This window comes from Brachionichthys hirsutus, chromosome 16, assembly GCF_040956055.1.
Source record: "Brachionichthys hirsutus isolate HB-005 chromosome 16, CSIRO-AGI_Bhir_v1, whole genome shotgun sequence".
In the NCBI taxonomy this organism is placed as follows: domain Eukaryota; kingdom Metazoa; phylum Chordata; class Actinopteri; order Lophiiformes; family Brachionichthyidae; genus Brachionichthys; species Brachionichthys hirsutus.
In genome coordinates this window covers 1,024,951-1,044,716 of record NC_090912.1, presented here as the reverse complement: position 1 = coordinate 1,044,716, position 19,766 = coordinate 1,024,951, and the positions used below count along the sequence as shown (strand labels likewise).

The window sequence follows — 19,766 nt, the reverse complement described above, 5'->3', positions numbered from 1 at the left end:
CGAGGCGCCGGGGACCCGGGGACAGGCGGCGAAGAGGGACAGGGGGAGGAGCTTCTACGGCAACGAGGTGCGGTGTGCGACCCGGATCTAAAGTGGAGAGTTTAATAAACGTGTTTGACGGTGAAAATAAAACTTGAGCCGTCGTCGCGCCTCCTCCTGCTCCTCTTCCCTGTTTCAGACTAACTTCGGGGATCAGGCCGGCGTGGGGATGATGTCATCCGGGTTGAGCCTGGGCTACGACCGTGGCCACGCCCCACCGCATGGTATGCTGCGGCAGAAATCCATCGGTGAGGCTGTCTGTTCGTCCTGTCTGCCCGTCTGTCTGTCTGTGGCCAACGCCGTCTCGCCTGGCGCTCGCCTGGCGCTCGCCTGGCGACCGTTACACGTTACATCCGGTCTCTTCCCGACCGACAGAACTAAGAACCGAGGACAGACTCGCTGACGGGTAGACGGGCAGGTAGAGTCGGACAGACACGCCCATAAATCACCTCAGCCTGACCTCGTTTCCTCTCCAGGCTCCGCCCGTTTCACTGTCCGCTCCGACTTCCTGTTTCTGTCGACGCCCGTCTCATCCGCGTTTGTTTTCCGCGCAGGGACCGTTGAGGAGGAGAAGCAGTTCCTGCACCCCCCGGCCATGAAGTTCGTCCGTAGTCTGTCGGTGCCCGGTCCGGACGACATCCCGCCTCCTCCGACCACCGCCCCGCCGGATCCTCCCTTCTCCTCGGCGCCACCTCTGGGCTGGAGGACCAAGTCGTCCCAGCAGCCGTCCGTCTCCATGTCCCAGACGGCATCCAGCGGCGCCGTCTACCAGCCCTACTCCCAGCCGATGCACTTCAGCCACGGGGGCCGGGAGAGGGCGGGCGGACCCGGCGGCGGCGGGGGCGGGCAGTCGACCACACGGTGGCGTTCGCTCACGCTGCTGCCCACACGGCGCAAAGCAGGACGGCGTCGCGGAAGGTTGCCTACACCGGGAGCCTGTCGTAGCCGGTGGGGGGTCAAGACAGCAGGTCTTAGGAGGGGCTACACCGCCGCCGTCCCCCCGTCCAGCATCGCCACCGTGATGCCCCAGCAACAGCAGACGACCCCGAGCCAACCCCCGCGAGCACCAGGTGGTCCTAAAGGGGGGGCCCGGCGAGGTAAAGGTCCTCTAGTGAAGCAATCCAAGGTCGAGGACCTCCGTCTGGGGGCGCTGGGGGGCAAAGGCTCGACGGAGAAGAGCTCCATCCCCATCCCGACCATCATCGTCAAGGCGCCGTCCACAGCAGCAGCGGCCGCAGCAGCCAGGGCAGCAGCGTGGAGGCCGACGCCCCCGCCGGAGAGGCGGGCGATGCCAAAGCCCCCCAACACCCCTCGACTCCTGCGCCGCAGCCCCCTGCCCCGCCCCCCGTCCCGGCGCCGCCGCCGCCGTCCATCCGAGGCCCGGATAATCTGGATTACACCAGCCAGTTTGGGGCCGCCATCGTGGGCGCGGCCCGCCGGGACAGAGAGCGGTTTCACGAGGCCCGCAGGAAGAGCAACTCCTTGTTCATGTCCGCCGAGGAGGACGGGAGTCTCGGAGGGGGGGGGCGACGGATACGGAGGAGTGGCGAGGACTCAGGCGTCGCAGCCCGAAGGCGCGGCGGCGCGGCTGCGTCCGTCCAAGTCCATCGACGAGGGCATGTTCTCTGGGGACACGTTCGTCCATCACACCCGCAGCATGCCCCCCGCCTTCGGCCTGCCCGAGTACGCCTCGCCGGCGCCGGACTACCAGCCCAAGTCTGTGCCGACCGACCTGTACGCGGCGGCCCCCGCCTCCAGCACCACCTTCATCCACCCCCTGACGGGAAAGGCCCTGGACCCCACGTCCCCCTGGGGCTCGCCCTGGCCGCCAGGGAGCGCGCTCTGAGGGACGACAGCAGGCTGAGGAGGGGGCGGAGCACCACTTCACCCGCCAGATGGGGGTCGCTCAGCCGGGGTCGGCCGCCGCCCAGTCCTCCAGCTCCTCCTACCTGGTCACCTCGTCGTCGCTCGCCGCCACCACGCCCACCGTGGGCCGCCCGCGCCCCAGAATCCTCAGAGGAGTCGGGGGTGCGTGGAGCGAGGAAGGCGGGGGTGGCGAGAGGGAGCGGGAAGGAGGGGGCTCTCGAGAGGACTCCGGAGTTCGCTTCTCCGAGGAGGAAGACGGTCCTGACGCACCACTACCAGTCCCAGCCCTACCAGCCGACCTTCCGAGAGCGGGAGAGGTCGCGGGAGGGGGAGGGCTACACGAGGAGGGCGGAGCAAGCAGAGGCGACGGCTGAAGGCCCCGCCCACCCGGTTCCCCGACATCAGCAGAGTCACCGGCCGGCCTTCTCAGGATGGAAAATCAAGCGACGCCTACATCCTGTCCCTCACGCCGCCGTCCCCGCCCCCCACCAGCGCTGGGAGCGGCCTGATGGTTCTCCCGCCCCCCGCCCCCTCCGTTGACGCCGATGACGAGTTCGCCTACGCGGACCCCCTCCCACCTCCTCTGGAGTTTGCCAACAGCTTCGACAGAGGCTTGGGGAGAATGTCGGGGGGGGTGCGGCAAGTCCGACCGCCTCCACCTCCCCCCCCGCCGCCGCCGCCTCCTCCCCCCCCCCCAAAGGGAACCCTTCGTGGGTGTGTTTCCTGCTCACACGCCCCTGCCCTCCCCCCAGGCGGGGACTCCGCCGCCTCCAGCCTCACCTCTTATGACAGCGAGGTGGCGAAACTGACCCAGTCGGCGCACTCCCCTCCCAAACGTCCCCACATCCGCCACCCCCTCCCTCGCCGTCGACCCTGCAGCCCACCTCGACACCAGGACCTCCCCCTCCCCCGTCTGTGTCTCCGCCTCCTCCTCCCGGGTCCTATCATAGACCGTTCTCTATGTCCCACCCCCACCACCTGTACAACAGCTCCCACGCCTCTGGGCGCTCTTCCCCCACCCCCCCGCCTCACCCAGTGGCTCCGCCACGGCCTACCGGGGTCCGGCGGTGCCCTCCGCTATCTGTGCCGCTCCAGCCTCCGCCGCTGGCTCCTCCTCTCAGCTCTACCAGGAGCGAACAGCCACCCCCTCCAGCCACAGGACGGGGGAACACCATCGCCCCCCGCCTGCTGCCAAGAAGGGAGAGTCCCAGGAGACGGTGGGGGACTCTGGAATCGAGGAGCTGGACAGCCGCAGCAGCAGCGACCACCACCTGGACAGCATCCTGGCTCTGAGCGGCGCCGGCGTCCGACGAGACAGACGGGGCCGCGGGGAGAGAGGAGGCGGAGCCGGAGGAAAGGGCGGGACAGGGGAATCCGACAGGGGGACGGATTTCCTGGAGTCGTACATGAGCTATCTGGACGGACAAACGTTTGAGATGCAGAACGCCACGGCGGCGGCGGCGGCCTCCACCTACCCGAAAACCAACCGGTTCAGAGAGGGAAGCCGTGACGTGCACAGACAGACGAGCACGGCGCCCGCATCCTACCACCATCACCGGCGGAGGGAGGAGCCAGAGGACGAGGAGGGCGTGGCAGAGGACGGGAGCGGGTACGGGCAGAATCTGGGACGCCCCGTCTCACCGTACTTCGACCGCCCACGCACCCCCGAGATGAAGCCGCTCTGGGGCGAGGCCGACGGGGGCCCATCCGGGACCCTTCTAGAAGGGAGGAAGGTTTACCCCCCCCGCCGCCGCTAGCATGAAGTCCAGCATCCTGAACGAGCTGAGCAGCAAACTGCAGCACAGGAGCAGCCAGAGGCCGCTGAGCCGGCACAGGTAGGCTCACCTGGGCGTGGGGGCGTCGGGGGGGGGCGTCTAGTTCAGCCTCTCATTCGGGAAGGAGAGGAAACGCTCCTGAAGTTTAGCCGCTACCACTTCTAGACGTGTTTTCTGACCTTCCTCTTCCTCTTCCTCTCCACTCGCAGGTTTCCGAAGACGCCGCCTCGGCTCTGAGCCCCCCCTTCGGCGCGATCCCTGTCGCCGTCTCCGATCTCCATATCGCAGCCGTCGCTGTCCCCGTCCCCCACCCCGGCCTCCCAGTACCCCAGCTGGGGGCGGTCCCCCTCCCCTCACCCTCCGGCCGTCTCTCAGCCCCCGCGGTGCCACTCCCCGCTGTCCCCCACCTCCTACTCCCCGTACCCCACCTCGCCCAAACACCGACCCGTCTACCGGACCAAAGCCTTGGAATTCCAGTTCATCCCGAGCCGGGAGTCCCGGAAGGCGGAGCCGCACCTGATGCAGCCGCCGGCGAGCGCCCAGCCCCCTCATCTCCCCGTCAGAGAGACCCAAGGTAGCCCCCCCACGGCCGTCGTCCTCCCGCTCCTCCCCATCACGCCGCTGTACAGCGCCATGTACGACCTCCGGGGCTCCATCACCCCGCCGTCTCCCGGGAACCCCCTCGGGGATCCGTACTTCTCGCCCTCCCCCCCCCTGTTCGCCCCCTCGGGGGCGCCGCCGCCGCCGAACTCCTCCCTGGTTGTTTCTCGATCCCTCTCTCCGACTCACTTCCTGTCCGGAGCCTCCTCGCCACCTCTGCACCCTCTGCCCCCGCCGCCCTGCCTGAGCTACCCCCACCTGCCCCCCCCTCCCCCGACGAAGCCCTTCGCCTCCAAGCCGCTGCCCTACTGGACCAAGTACGACGTTGCGGACTGGCTGGGTTACCTGAATTTGGGCGAGCACAGGGAGCGTTTCCTGGACAACGAGATCGACGGGACGCACCTGCCGTCCCTGACCAAGGACGACTTCCTGGATTTGGGCGTGACCCGCGTCGGCCACCGTATGAACATCGAGCGGGCGCTGAGGAGCGTCATGGACAGGTACTTCACCTCAGAGGGTAACGTCTGGTAGAGGAGGCGGGGCCTCGGCCGCACCGCCCTGCTGTAGTAACGATGCGACCGCTGTTTTCTGACACGGGGCTAGCCGTTAGCCGTTAGCATACAGCTGCGCTGGTTCCTGCGTTCGTCCTCACCGCCGTCCTCTGTCTGTTCTTGTGTCCCCCCCCAGACTGGCCAGCAGCCCTTTCCCTATTTCTGTCCTCTCACCGCGGGACGGACAGACGGAGAGGAGGATGGACGCCGGGAGTCGGAGCTGAGGTTGCGAACACGGAGGCATAAGGTGCGCAAGGAAGGTGGGGTCGGCGTCGGCGAGCGAGGAGCTGCTGCTATTCACGGTGGATTCGCTCGACAAATGGCGGCGGCGGGGGGCGGGGCTTTCCCACAGAGGGTCGAGTCCCAAACGGAGACGGAACAAACGCGTCTAAAGACGCTGCAGCTGCAGCAGACATTATTCTGATCAACCAATCACAAGGCGGCGCTGAAACAAACGGATCGGGACGTTAGTGGAAAGGTCGTCTCGCCCTCGGCTGGTAAACCCGTCCAGGTTCCGGGCGACCCGTCGCCGTGTGGAGGCGGGTCTCGGTTTTTTTTCCTCGCCGTCCTCGCTGCGGGCGCCGTCTCTCCTTCAGCTCTTTATCGTCTCGTAACGACGTTTCGACCGACTGGTCACTGTACACGAATCCGTAGCAAAAACAAGCGCCCAGACCAACAAAAAAAAATAAAACACTGACGGGCCTGAGAGTCGACCCCACGCCTGCATGCATCCGCCGGATGGAGGCCTCCAACGGAGACGCGAGGGGTTAATGGGACACCGACCGCAGACGTTTGGATTCACGACGTATTTCTAGAGAGACCGAACTTTTGACCGTTAGCCGGGATGCGAAGGGAAACGTCCCCCCGGAGACGGGAAGGAGGAAAAACTGCCATTTTTGCTCTTTACCCCCCCCCCCCCCCCCCCCTCCTTCCAGTGACTCCGCCCCCACCCTGGATTCGAGTGGAAGCGCTTATTGAGTTTTAATACTATTATTGTTCTTACGATTTTTAAACTTTAAATGGAAATACTGGAATCCTGATATGAAGAGATTTGTTAATATTCAACTTTACTCTCATCGTCCTCTGTTATTACAGCGGGAGGCAGAGATCACGTATATATATATATATATATATGTATATATATATACTGTATATATATATATTAGGTATTTGAATTGGAAGATGCTTCTGGGTAACGTAACGCTGAGCACACGTTTCAAAAAGCTTTAATCACTTTTATGTGCTTCTAAAGACTTGTTGCCACCTCAGAAGCAGATGCTGTAGCTGTAGCAACCGTTGCCATGGGGACGACGCACACAGCGGATTCAAATACGAGGCAAAGTTCAAGTAAAAATCCTGGAACCGAGTACGAGAGAATTTATTTGTGATTCTAAAGTGATTCTTTTTCTCAGAAATGCCTCTGAACATTTGCCCCTCCCCCTGGCTCCTCCCCTCCCTCCTGATTGGTCTCATTTTTAACGCTTTCTGGACTCGACCTCATCCCTCGCCTCCGTCCCGCTTTTCTCATCGATGCCGAGACGAATATTTAAGGGCTCTCTCTCTCTCTCACCACGACCTCAGCAACTCCTCGCCTCTCCTGCTGCTTCGGAGTCCTTGAACGCATCGACCCGCATCTCATTAGAGACTCGTCACACCGGGAGGAGCAAGGGGGCGGGGCTTCGGAGAAACAAAGGGGACGATGAAAGTAATGCTTTGATGTAAAGTTCTACAGAATCTCTGTCTTCCAAACGCTGAGAAGGTACCGCGTTTTACCGGTTCTGCCGAGTCGGGCCGGTTCATCGTCTCGTTCGTTCGACCCCCCTCCTGCAGGCGTCGCCCGTTTGCTCATCAACATTATGCAATGAACCCTCTTCCATTCGCCGCCGCGGCTCAAACGTCCCTTTAGAGGTCATTCTGAGGCGGAACCGGGCTCCCCCTCCGGGGCGCGTCCCGCCCGCCCGTCCCGGCGGGCCCTCGCCGTTTCTTTGCATCGGAATCGGCCCGACTCTCTAAAGCGTTTTGTTTTTCCTCAGATCTTTTGAAATACGAGAATATGAATTGATGAAAGGTAACTTAGAGAATATATATATATATATATACACAGGTGTGTATATGTGACGCGCATATACACGTTCATATAAACAGGAACTTAAAATGTTTTAAGAGATAATACATTTAGAATTATAATAAAGATACAGAAACATGTTCTGACCTCGTTTCTTGTGTAAACAGACAGAACCGAAGTATTAAAAGAACAACGAGAGAGAACGTTCAGATGTAGTTTTATTGGATCAGAACAGAACCAGCGGCTGCAGGAGAACCTGGATGAGGTGCAGTTCAGCAGGGCGGCGGCTCAACCCCCCCCTGACCCGTCTCCCCGGAGACCTGAAAAACAAACAAACAAACTCAACGTGTCGTCGTCGATCTGACTCCAGACCAGCCGCAGCTTCTCTTCTCTCCTCAGGAGCTCCGGCTTGTCACGGCCGGAGACGCACGTTCGTCTCCACGCAGACTCAGAGCCCAGTGCACGTCATCAGGGGAGGGGGCGGGGCTTACGGTCACGGCAAAACGACCAGCATGCAAGGATATAATGGTGGCGTCGGCGAACGTACCAGCAAGGCAGATTCCAGCTCGAGGACTGGTTCCACCGGTCCAGAGTCACCTGACGGGACAGAAGCACGCGTTACTGTGACGTCATAACTTTAACCTTTAACCTTTGACCGGCATTTGTCTATCGTCTCCTCAGAAGCTCCGGCTTGTCAGGGCCGGAGACGCACGTTTGTCTCCACGCAGACTCAGAGCCCAGTGCACGTCATCAAGGGAGGGGGGGAGGGGTTTAGAGCACGTGATCAATTCGACCCGCAATCCCAAAGTAAGTAATTCCGTTACGAACATAAAACGAATCCCTCATGAAACGCATCTTTAACCCGCGGCTAACGCCGTTAGCTCCCATGCTAACGTCACCAGGTGGGCTGCGCACGTGGGGACAGGCCCACCACGTGACCATGCTAACACATGCTAACAGAAGGCGATTAAATACATCTGTGAGCGGTTCTATCTGAATGACGCCATGATCGGCATCGGGAGACAAGAGTCCTGTGAGTGGATCGATGGTTATTGATTCTTCATTGATCGAGTCGTTTTAGTAATTTAACTAAAAGGGGAAAAGATGAGCCACCGAGCCCTGAAAGACGGTAGACCGTTTCAGCTGCTGTTTAACCGGGTAAATAAATATTAGAGCATCCTGATCTAAACATATCGATCATTAAAATCCTTCCGACCTGTCCCGAGAGCCGCCACGCCGCCTCCCTCGTCTTCTTCTCCCCGCGATCTCCTGCTTCTTCTTCTTCGTCTGCATTTATTTATACTCGCTTAACATTTACTGACTCGCTGTCGCCACCTTCTGGATCGGAGGTAAATCAGCCTCAGTAAATCTTTCAAACTTCGCCTGAATTACTTTCCAACATTTATCTGACGTCACTTTATTCCTTTTAAAGCGCGTTTGATGTATGTGTAGATAATATAGTCTAATAATAGTCTAAGTTCAGTCTAATCTTTCCTCCTCCGAGCAGCAGGAGGCGAAGCAGATTATTGATGCAGTAATACGATTTAACCAGTAGGTGTCAGCAATCTGTCCAATTGTTAAAGCTCCACAATTACTGCAATTAATGACTTTAAAAACTCCAAAGACTATTTATCTGCTAAAAAAAAAGCCGTAGCTGAAGGGAAAACATCGGAGTGCTTCTTCTTTTCTCACGACGACATGAAGAATAAACTACATTAAAGTGAAACATCAGGAGAACTCAAAGATGCATTTTAATAGAACGGCTCCACAAGTTCTAATCACGTGACCTCAGAGTTGTCTACTGTGGTTCTAGATTCGATGACATCACAGCACAGGATGGCGGTTTTCTGGGAGTAGGTAGTTTCTGGGCGTAAACATGGCGGCCGTCAAACAGCTGTCTGTTTACACGACGTGTCCTGACAGGACTGCAACAGAACACACACACACACACACACACACCGGATGCATCCTCCAGCTGGGGAGGCAGACCCACCACACTATCCCGGGGGACGTTGAGGGGCGGTAAGACGAGAGAAGAGGGATGGAGTTTCCCTTATCTGGTTCTGCTTCTTCTTAAATGAGTAAAACCTGGATAATAAAGGGATAAACGCACAAATACAACGCAAGGCTGGCGTCACCTCAACCCAAAATAACCCCCCCCCCCCCCAAAAAAAATCACAACAGGACTTTTATCTGGGATCGAAAGATAAGACTCGATCTCCGAGTGGCGAAGTACAAAGAACAGGAGCACAAGATCCCTGCAGCTGTTTCGGAAAGAGGGAGCGACTAAAAGAGCGGGAGGGCGAGAGGGAGGGAAGGGAACGAGGGAGGGGGGGGAAAAGAAGCCAACTCATCTGACACAAACTGTGGGCCAAAAGAAAAAAGGGGAAGAGCGGGAGCAGCAGCGCTGTCCCGGACGAGTGGAAAATCGAGGCTGGAGGAGCGAGGAGGAGGCGAGACGGAGGAACGGGGAGAAGTTCTGACCGTCAAACCAAAGGAAAGAAGGGTCCAACGTTCAGAGAGGTGAGATAGCCAGGCTTGTGTGTGTGTGTGTGATGAGTTATGTGTGACAGATGAAACCGGGACGGGGGGGGGGGAAGGAGGGAGCCTCTCAGACGACGAAGAATTCGTGTTCTTTTACTTTTATTTTGGCAAATTCTGCAGCAAATAAGGCGGCAGAGCTCCCCCAGCCATACGCCCCCTCTGAGAGGCCCGTGTCACCCCAGGAAGTGGAGGTCAGGGGTTAACAGACAGGCGATTCGTTATTTTTCTGCTGCCCCCCTCACAGATGTCGAGCTTGTGTAACGTAGCAGACGTTAGCATCAGAGGCTAGCAGAGGAAGAGGCGCGTTGTTGTGCTGTTGGGGAAGCGTGTGAGGTCCCGTGAACGCCGGAACGCGGAGGGGAGTCACGGAATCCAATTGTCTAATCTACCACGTGGAGACATGGCTGCGGGGCAGAGGGACGGGGGGCGGAGGGACGGGGGGCGAGGCGGGAGGGCCGGAAGTGGGCGGAGCTCAGATTCACATGCATGGAGGGTTTGAAACGGCCACTCCCAGCGGAGATTATCTCCCAGCGGAGATTATCTCCCAGCGGAGATTATCTCCCAGCGGAGATTAGCTTCCAGCTGAGATTAGCTTGCAGCGGAGATTAGCTTGCAGCGGAGATTAGCTTCCAGCGGAGATTAGCTTGCAGCCTGCTGTTAAAGACGAAACCACGCGCATGAGAAGAAAGTCAATGCAAATGACAGGAAGTGTTGACCTTTGCTCCCAGTTTATTTTAGGATACCTCGACGCTGGGAACGCTGGGACAAGATACTCAATGTCTACTGATGCTGTTAAGGCATGTTGGCAGCCCCCCCTGGCGACAGGCTACAGCTGCCCACGCTTTATCCAGGGAGAGGGAACAGATACTCAACGATCCCGAAATAGGAATCGTCATAGCAGCGATTCCCATCCACCCTGCATTCTTCCTGGGGGGGGGGGGGGGATACTTGGGAAGACTCATGAGATCATGGATAATTCTACGCTATAATAATATAACTGCATGTGGGGGGGGGGGGCAATTAGAGAAAGGTGGGTTAGGAGGCGGGGAGATACTAAACTAATGATCTGCTCCTTCCTCTTCCAGAGAAAAAGATGTCGACGCCTCCCTCGGACAACAGCCCCGAAGACGCCAACAATCGGAGCTTCTGGATGGTGAGGCGACGGTTGGGTTCTTGTCCGTCTTGTCAGACACCGATCCACAAAGTGCCCCCCCCCCCCCCGGCGAGTCTGACGCCACCTCACAGCCGTACAGACATAACAATTTAGTCGTCAGCGCAGACAAGGCCGAGCTTTCATAAGTAAAGCGGCGGGCGATTATTTATTTGTTCATGGTTGTGGAAAAGTTTCAGTCGGACATAAAGGTCGCTACTGTACATTTAACCCTGAAAAACTCCAGGGTTAAAGATAAGGAAGGTTTAGGTTAAGGGTAAGGAAGGTCTAAGTTAAGGGTTCATTGTGTGCTAAGCTAACTGGACGCGGTTTAGAGCTCTATTTCACCGACAGCAGGATTTAACTCGTGTTTAAAAAGAGAACGGAATCAGCTCACGACCGCCTGAAGATCAGCTTCCTGTTCCGTGTTCACGGTCGGCCCGACCGTCTAATCTGAGCGTTCCGCCTCTCTAATATCGGCTTTGTGTCCCGTTGGCCTCGATGAGCTGTCCCACTTTCATCTGCCCACCCCCTCCGAGCCTGCCGTGCCGGTTTGAACGCCATTTCCAGGCCACTTCCTGTCTGTGTCATCGTCCTCCAGCCGTCCTCCGGGCTCGTCTCTCATCACGCCACGAGCCGAACGGAGTTCTGCGGCGTGCGCGTGAGGACACACAGGATTCCGAAGCATTTCTTTCATGCAGTAGAACACAAAAATCAAATTGAACAGGAAGTACCCACAAAACCGCGCCTGTCCTGTCGAGTGTCTTTTAAACACATGACTCCCGCTGCAGCCATTGTTCCCATAACGCCACTGATGCTATGCTACGTCAGCTAGCGGCTAGCTCCCAGCTCTCCCTCTGTGCAGCCAAACGTTTCTTCAGCGTCTGAGTTTATGTGAAATTGAATTAGTCAGCGATGGACTCCGGCCGTTTTCTGATCCTCCGTCTTGTTGCTCGGATTTTTGTGCGGCGCAAACATTGGCCGGCTGCGTCGGTGCAGCGGCGCCGGCGCCGCCTGCCTCGGGCCGGATTCCTCAGCTGTTTCTGCTTAATTCTCAGACGAGCGAGGAGAATCAGCGCGAACCACAACGGGGAAGGAGCGAAAGAAAGTCATGAGGAGGAAGGAGGAGTGAGGGGGGGGGCTTATAAGGAAAGGAGAACCTACAGCGTTTCATGAAGAACACATGAATACGCATTTGGAAAACAGGAAGGAATAATGAAGAAAACTTGACCTTCGCTGCGGTCACTTAACCTCTTGACCTTTCTGAAACACTGAGTCGATGTCTCCTCGGCTCGTCCTGCATTCGTAGTTCCACCTTCGTCCGATGAGTGAAAACGACTGAGAGAAGGAAATGTTCTTATTTCAACGGGAGCATTGCTGCCGGCGCTTTAACACAACGCGACATCGTTCATAGTGTCCATAAACCTTCGGGCAGCTGTCTAAACACGTTATCGGATGAGTCCAACAGGAAAAGCGGAGCGAGAGCTGGAGACAGAGACGGCCGGCAGGAAACCTGCAGCGATTTCCAAATCTGCAAACAACACGTTTGCTTCAGATGCGTCGCTGCAGTCGTTCCCGTCTCCGTCTGGCTCTTTATGACGTCCCAGCAGGAAACAATTGTATCCCTAAAGCAAGGGTCCCCCAAACTACGGCCCGCGGGCCGGATCTGGCCCACTTCCACATTTGTTTTCTTATTTTCCTTTCCATACAACATGAGTAGCCGGTGGGGGATCAATAACGGTGTTCTTTGCTTTTAAGGGGGTCAGTCATTCGATATTTTGTTTCCTGATATGCAGCGACGCATCTGAAGCAAACGTGTTGTTTGTAGATTTGTTGATCGCTGCAGTTTCCTGGTGGAAATATATTAATATTAGTCAGAACAGCATCCTTCAGACAACCAGAACGTTAACGCTCCATTGACGGTTTTTCTGCTAGTCTGGAATATCAACTTATTACACAGTAATTACCTTGTAATAACTGTGTAATAAGTTGATATTTAGCCTACATAGTGATTCATTCCTACAAAGTAATTACCTTGTAATAACAGGGCAAGTTTTCCTCACCACCACGGGGGCAGGGTTGAGGGGGCAAAATGGCCCTGGTTTCGAGTCCCACTACGGGAATGAGGCGGAGCAGGGGCAACAGGGTAGGTCCAGGGCACGCCTGAGCGGAGTGGAGTGGACCAGTGGTCCAGTTCACTCCGCCCAGGCAAGGCCCTGGGCCTGCCCTGCCGCCCCCACTCCTCCCCCACTCCCACAGCCGGATTCGAACCCAGTTCCTTCGGCAGTAGACCGGTAACCCTACCGACTACGCCACCGTATAGGTGAGGGAACTTGAGGCATCATCAAAGTCATACTGTCAAATATTAAGTTGACATTTCAGACCACAGAGTGTTGTGCTTTTTCCTCACGTATTAAGTGGAGTGGACGCGTCTCCGACCAGTTGACGTCGTACTGGATTCGGAAACAAGTGCCGCTGGCCTAAAGTCATCAATGCTACTGTCTATTTATCCTGATGTCTGGCAGGGTAGCAGGTCTCCGGTGTAGTGGGTAGCACGCTTGACTCCCAGTAGGCAGGTCCAGGGTTCAAAACCGGGTGCGGCATTCAGAGACTTTACAAGAATTTGAGGTTTGCTGGGTTGGATCAGCTGTTTGATCCAGCCGGTGTCAGACGCTCTCCAGTCGGTCTTCGACTCTGCATTTTGTGATAATGCTGGAGAGAGACTGATTTTGGGTGTGAGAGGTAATGCGTGTGTGTGACACTGGATTTTATGGGTTAATGCGGCCGCTAGATTGTGTGTGTGTTTCTCATTCACTCGATTCATGTCAAGGTGTCGGGTGACAGGAAGGGCATTGTGATGTTTCCGTGTGTTTATTTACGTTCGACGTTAATAAATTGTTTTCTTATTTTCCTTCCCATACAACATGAGTAGCCGGTGGGGGATCAATAATGGTGTTCTTTGCTTTTAAGGGGGGTCAGTCATTCGATATTTTGTTTCCTAATATGCAGCGACGCATCTGAAGCAAACGTGTTGTTTGTAGATTTGTTGATCGCTGCAGTTTTCCTGGTGGAAATATATTAATATTAGTCAGAACAGCATCCTTCAGACGACCAGAACGTTAATGCTCCATTGACGGTTTTTCTGCTAGTCTGGAATATCAACTTATTACACAGTTATTAGAAAGTAATTACCTTGTAATAACTGTGTAATAAGTTGATATTTAGCCTACATAGTGATTCATTCCTACAAAGTAATTACCTTGTAATAACAGGGCAAGTTTTTCTCACCACCACGGGGGCAGGGTTGAGGGGGCAAAATGGCCCTGGTTTCGAGTCCCACTACGGGAATGAGGCGGAGCAGGGGCAACAGGGTAGGTCCAGGGCACGCCTGAGCGGAGTGGAGTGGACCAGTGGTCCAGTTCACCCCGCCCAGGCAAGGCCCTGGGCCTGCCCTGCCGCCCCCACTCCTCCCCCACTCCCACAGCCGGATTCGAACCCAGTTCCTTCGGCAGTAGACCGGTAACCCTACCGACTACGCCACCGTATAGGTGAGGGAACTTGAGGCATCACCAAAGTCATACTGTCAAATATTAAGTTGACATTTCAGACCACAGAGTGTTGTGCTTTTTCCTCACGTATTAAGTGGAGTGGACGCGTCTCCGACCAGTTGACGTCGTACTGGATTCGGAAACGAGTGCCGCTGGCCTAAAGTCATCAATGCTACTGTCTATTTATCCTGATGTCTGACAGGGTAGCAGGTCTCTGGTGTAGTGGGTAGCACGCTTGGCTCCCAGCAGGCAGGTCTGGGGTTCAAAGCCGAGTGCAGCATTCAGAGATTTTACAAGAATTTGAGGTTTGCTGGGTTGGATCAGCTGTTTGATCAGCTGTTTGATCCAGCCGCCTTCAGACGCTCTCCAGTCGGTCCTCGACTCTGCGTTTTTTGATAATGCTGGAGAGAGACTGATTTTGGGTGTGAGAGGTAATGCGTGTGTGTGACACTGGATTTTATGGGTTAATGCGGCCGCTAGATTGTGTGTGTGTTTCTCGTTCACTCGATTCATGTCACGGTGTCGGGTGACAGGAAGGGCATTGTGATGTTTCCGTGTGTTTATTTACGTTCGACGTTAAGTCTAAAGATGCTGCGGCTGGGCGGGGCTTGTGTGTTTGAGGCGGTTTTTGCTTTGCCTCCTCGTGTCATCGTGATTGCAGGCCTTTCCTTTGATGATGTCGTGAGAAACCTAAATAAAGCAGCCAAAGTAAAGACTGCACACAAATAAAGTAATGACGGGGTATTAGCGTGCCCGCCCCCCCCCCCGCTCCACCTCCCGTTTATTTAGCGTCGCTCCTTGTGTCTCTGCAGCCTGGGAACTACCAGCGCACCGTGAAGCGAACAGAAGACGCCTTCCAGGCCTGTAATGACATCGTGGCGTGTTTCCAGGAGCGAGCTCGCGTGGAGCGGCAGTACGCCCAGCAGCTCGGCGAATGGAGCAACAAGTGGAAACCGGTCGTGGACTCCAGTGAGTATCCGCAACCTCCCCGGGGCGACGAGAGAGCCGAGTCTTCCCGGAGTAAGAGGAGGTGCCGATCCCTGGTGGCTTCTAAAGTAGAAATGTCCTCAGGTCCCCTTTACGGATCCCTCCGGAAAGCCTGGCAGTGCTTCCTCTCCTCCGCCGACCGGCTGGCCTCCTTGCACGCCTCCATCTGTCGCTCCCTGGTGTCGGAGGACGGAGACCGGGTCAGGACCTGGCAGAAGGACACCTTCCACAAGAAGTTATTCGGAGGCTTTAAGGAGTCCCAGGACACGGAGACGGGCTTCATACGTGCCCAGAAGCCGTGGGCGAAAAGGCTTAAGAAGGTGCGAATCTTTTCGATTGTCGTCCAGGTCCTTGTGGGGGGGGGGGTCGATCAATGAAAGCTGATGAAATATAGATGACTCCAGGCCTCACTGGTGAACGAGTTGCATTTAAAGGCAAGCTGGAATTAAGCTAAAGCTCGGCCTGCTATAGCCTGGTAGCTTCAGGAACGGACAAATAAAAGTTTTAACTTGACTTTATATGATATATAAGCCTTTTTTTCTATGCAGCCAATCAAATCTGTCATGTTAGCAAGCGGCTACACAACACAGCCGACGGTTTGTCTTTGGGAACATTTATCCGTCACATATCCAAACCCGAATTTTGCTTTCCGGTCCAGGAAATCCGTGACCCGAATGGGAGACCTTTAAATCTCTGAGCTGCTTCAGTCGCACATTCAAATTGCTCTGTGATTTGAAAACAAGACAAAGTCAAAAACAGACACAGACCCCTTCGATAGTCGACATAAAAGCAGGTGCAACATTGCAGATGGTGCCCATGAAGCAACTGGCCTCGGTTCAAGATCTATATTTGGACTGCAGGCCCGACGCATTCTGTGCATGACGCCTTTCAGTCGGGTTCGCGTTTCACCTTTAGCTACATCTCAACCGGTGAGATTAATGTAAAGCTGGTGCTGTTTTGTCCCCAGCTGGACAAGGCCAGGCGGGCCTACCACAAAGTGAGCCGTAAGGAGCAGGCAGCCCGGGACAGGGAGACCCAGTCTCAGGGAAACCCGGATGTCGCCATCGACAAACAGAAGAAGATCCACGAGGACAGGCAGCTGGCTCAGATGGAAGCCGAGAAGGTCAGCGCGATGAGCTAGTCTTATTAGCTCGCCCAAAAAGATAGCTGCAGTCGTGTTGGGACGAACTTTCCTTTGAACATTGTTGAGTGGACATAACGAGAGCCGATCGGCGCTAATGTTTTCAGTACCGCGGCCGCTATGAGAAAGTCCTGGAGGAGGTGAACCGCTACGCCCCGCGCTACATGGAGGAGATGGAGTCCATCTTTGACCAGTCGCAGAATGAGGAGCGCAAGAGGATCGTCTTCCTCAAGCAGGCCTTCCTGTCCATCCACAAACACTTAGACATCACCAACAACGACAGGTGAAACGAGCAACAAGCGTTCCACGCCCAAGCCGCCGTGTCCGCTGCTAGCGTGAGGAGAACTGTTAGCTCTAAATATGTTTAAAATCAATGACTGGACTTACTTAAGCTCTGATTAAATGCCTTTCCCAGACACTTCTACTCCAATAAAGGTTAAGACAGAACTTTAGAGTGGGTCATTAGGGTCGACCTTTAAATGCTGTTCATGTTCATTCCGACACAAATGCCGCTAAGCTAACAGCTGTGGACGCGCTATAGACTATAAATGCTAACTGAAATGACACTCTTTCAGCGCGAGGGCCGTTTTTGACGAGCTGAACGACACACTGACGGCCATCGACGAACAGGAGGACCTCCGCTGGTGGAAAAACACCCACGGCCCCGGAATGCCGACCGACTGGCCTCACTTCCAGGTGCCTCGGCTCGCATCCGGATACTCGGATCCAGGGAGAGTTTTGTTTTGACTGTTGTTGGGTTTTTTTTTAGGAATGGATGCCCCCGAAGAAAACCAAAAAAGAGAAGAAAGGCGTAGAAAAGAAAGGAACGATAGAGAAGAGGTGAGTGAAGCTGTTCCGTTGGGATGGTCTCCGTGACGATGCGGCGCTTGGACGCTCACACCTCCATCTGGCTCCTCCTTCTGGCGCTCCCTCTCTCCCTCTAGTGTGATGATTGGAGGAGTGCGAGTAAGAGCTCTGTACGACTACGCCGGCCAGGAGACGGACGAAATGTCATTTAAAGCAGGTGAACGCACGCATCCCATAATAGCAAACTTCTACCGTCGGTTTTTGTCTTTCTGTTGATTTACAGTTCAAATAAATCCTCAAAAGTCTCCCCATCTTCCCGCAGGCGAGGAGTTTCTGAAGATCGAGGATGAGGACGATCAGGGCTGGTGTCGGGGTGTGCAGGACGACGGGTGGGAGGGGCTTTACCCGGCCAATTATGTCGAGGTGGTGGTTTAGCGTCTCGGCCAAAAAACGAGGCGTCTGGTTCCGCCACATTTCACTGCGTGAAGTCACAACCCGGTTTCACATCTAAACGCCGCGAGGATAAGAGAACACCCAGTAGCCGTTATCCTGGGGGCGGAGCTATGATGACATCATCATGCTAGTAGGGTATCGTAGCATAGGGAGAATTCAAAGACCAGGATGCGTATTCTCTTGAAGGACGTGGACAAATGTTTTAATATGTGCATTATTCATAAACCACTTGTTATTGATAAACAATGCTTTAAAGCTAATGAATGGTGCTCGTCCGGAACCGGCGCTAACGAGCCGTTTGGTGCTGAGGATGCAGGACAGGACTGCTCTTCCATGGGGGGGGGGTTCAAACCTCAATTCATCTTCATTACTAGAACAGCGCTTATTCGCAGCCATACCTTCGCCAAGGCTGAACAATCCCATGCGTCAGATTAGCTGGCAAACTTGTCCTTATTTTTTTACAGAAATTAATTCAGCTATTTTTGAGTAATTAGGGAAACTGTCCCGGAGGGGCCCGTGCTCCGTCCTGCCAACTAATCTCGGAGAAATCTGCAGAGGAGTTTTTTGCGTAATCCTGCAAACAAACAATTGGATTCAGGTGGAAATGTAATTAATCCGACGCAGCTTGATAGATTTTATTAGCTTTACTTCTCTGATGGTTTAAAGGAACAGGTACGTCTTTACGGGGATTTGATTATGAGCTGGAGGGGGAGCTGCAAACCCGGCAGCATCAACACATTCCTGGAGCTCCAATGCTAGCTCACGTTAGCGATTCACCACACTAACGGGAAGGTTTCTGCAAGTTTGACCTCAAATATTCAAATTCCTGAAATGTCTCTGTTCCTTTCAGACGAGTACTGGGGAACAAATAGTTTTCCTGCCGGTCTGTAGTATCTAGTATCTGTTAATGTACTTTAAATATATGACGCTTTTAGCGGAGAGCGTCTTTACCAAAGGAAACAACCTGTTTACCTTTTTCTTTTTGCCACCTCTTTTCTCAAACTGCCTGTATTTTTTTGAAATAACGTTTAAAATTTCATTTGGAAATAAAATCTGAAACTGTTAAAAACACATGTTTGTCCAGGTCAAACGCGGCCTCGTGGCCGTCAGCCAATCACACGCTGGTGTTTATGTTCCTGCCGGCCAATGGCGTGGATCCACACAAACGCGTGCAGGGAATCTTTCAATATTGAACCATATAAAGGCGATTGGAGCTAATTTCCTAGCATGTACTCTATATGTTTCGTCTATGCTGGAAGGAGGCCCCAGAGGGCGCTCTGAGGGCACTAAACCAGGCCGGCTTGCATATTGGGCCACATTAGAGGGCACATTATCGTGTTTTAGCCACTGGGACGACGCCCACGAGGGCACTTAATAATTTGTACTTTAAAAAAAAAAGTAAAAGCGCACTTTTGAAGTTTCCGTTGCCATGGGGATACTGGGGGAGCGATGGATTCCGTCAGCAGCTTCTTCTGTCACAGAGGAAACGCTGAAGGTTACCGAGTTGCTCCAGTTGTTTTACAGGCGGTAATAAAAGAAGGCTGAGACTTTGATGTTTTACATTCTGGATCTGAACCTTTTTTTTTATTTCGCTCTTCCGATCCTGCTGGGGACGCCTGCTCGTTTCCGTTCATCAGCTCGTTTCCAACTGTTGGTGGGATTTAAACTCTGACCCATTAACGGAGCACTAACGAGTGGAAACGGCTCATTTACATGCTGATATGCTCATGATATTCAATTCGCTGCCACAGAGCTGCCAATTACCAACTTGTGAGGTCAACATGTCGACGCCCACTCCCAGCGCAGCCCTGTTGACCCCCCCCGCTTCCTGATTCACCACACGCAGCTTCCTGCTTGTTTATGCCGCCGGATCGTCAATGGCCGCTCTCGCTCAGCACTTTGTTGAGTTCTTGCGTCCTGGTTCTGGAGGCCACTTCCTGTTTTCCTCTCCTCCAGCAGAGGGCGCTCACAGATCAACAGCCCGACCCTCAGTCCCCTTGGAAATAAGCACGCAGGGTCGGCGGCGCAACGGCAGAACGTCTTTATTCCCTCGTCGTTTGTCATCAATCCTCCCGTGTGTCCGATTCCCTCGTTGCGATTGTCTGAAATCCCCGTTCACGCTAACCGGCTTCAAATACGTCTCTTCCTGTCTTTTTATTGGGGCGGTGACGTGACGGCGGGAACCAGATGGTCGCTCGGAGGGGCTCGGGCCGACGCAGCGCCCCCTGCTGGGACTAACA

The 19,766-nt window shown here is 55.0% G+C and overlaps 2 protein-coding genes, 1 long non-coding RNA gene and 2 other non-coding genes across 5 annotated transcripts in view; 2 read left to right on the top strand and 3 right to left on the bottom strand.

The window, feature by feature from the left end:
- Window positions 1-5,055, top strand: part of shank1 (SH3 and multiple ankyrin repeat domains 1) — a 16,763-nt gene extending 11,708 nt beyond the window's left edge. Inside the window, 20 exon segments of the mRNA XM_068749522.1 lie at window positions 1-67; window positions 179-287; window positions 594-871; window positions 874-989; window positions 991-1,259; window positions 1,262-1,557; window positions 1,559-1,841; window positions 1,844-1,909; window positions 1,912-2,156; window positions 2,158-2,295; window positions 2,336-2,601; window positions 2,603-2,655; window positions 2,658-2,723; window positions 2,726-2,950; window positions 2,953-3,653; window positions 3,655-3,740; window positions 3,890-4,205; window positions 4,207-4,273; window positions 4,276-4,780; window positions 4,968-5,055. The exon segment at window positions 1-67 is cut by the window's left edge and continues 49 nt beyond it. Of these exon segments, the coding sequence (XP_068605623.1) occupies window positions 1-67; window positions 179-287; window positions 594-871; window positions 874-989; window positions 991-1,259; window positions 1,262-1,557; window positions 1,559-1,841; window positions 1,844-1,909; window positions 1,912-2,156; window positions 2,158-2,295; window positions 2,336-2,601; window positions 2,603-2,655; window positions 2,658-2,723; window positions 2,726-2,950; window positions 2,953-3,653; window positions 3,655-3,740; window positions 3,890-4,205; window positions 4,207-4,273; window positions 4,276-4,780; window positions 4,968-5,055 (4,240 nt within the window).
- A 2,045-nt stretch (window positions 5,056-7,100) lies between these two features.
- On the bottom strand, window positions 7,101-8,182 carry LOC137906159 (uncharacterized). Its single transcript, XR_011105872.1, has 3 exons — window positions 8,113-8,182; window positions 7,444-7,493; window positions 7,101-7,216 (listed from the first exon to the last, which is right to left on the bottom strand). It is a non-coding gene; the product is annotated as an uncharacterized lncRNA (long non-coding RNA).
- On the bottom strand, window positions 7,285-7,376 carry LOC137906197 (small nucleolar RNA SNORD88). Its single transcript, XR_011105886.1, has one exon. It is a non-coding gene; the product is annotated as a small nucleolar RNA SNORD88 (small nucleolar RNA).
- On the bottom strand, window positions 7,567-7,658 carry LOC137906196 (small nucleolar RNA SNORD88). The gene has a single exon (XR_011105885.1). It is a non-coding gene; the product is annotated as a small nucleolar RNA SNORD88 (small nucleolar RNA).
- A 1,091-nt stretch (window positions 8,183-9,273) lies between the features above and the next one.
- On the top strand, window positions 9,274-19,061 carry si:ch211-51c14.1 (protein kinase C and casein kinase II substrate protein 3). Its single transcript, XM_068749569.1, has 10 exons — window positions 9,274-9,419; window positions 10,526-10,593; window positions 14,951-15,107; window positions 15,210-15,445; window positions 16,093-16,248; window positions 16,374-16,549; window positions 16,842-16,962; window positions 17,036-17,106; window positions 17,211-17,290; window positions 17,396-19,061. Exons 2-10 carry the CDS (start codon window positions 10,534-10,536, stop codon window positions 17,506-17,508), a joined length of 1,170 nt encoding a protein of 389 aa, XP_068605670.1. The 5' UTR covers window positions 9,274-9,419; window positions 10,526-10,533; the 3' UTR covers window positions 17,509-19,061.
- Window positions 19,062-19,766: the final 705 nt, after the last annotated feature.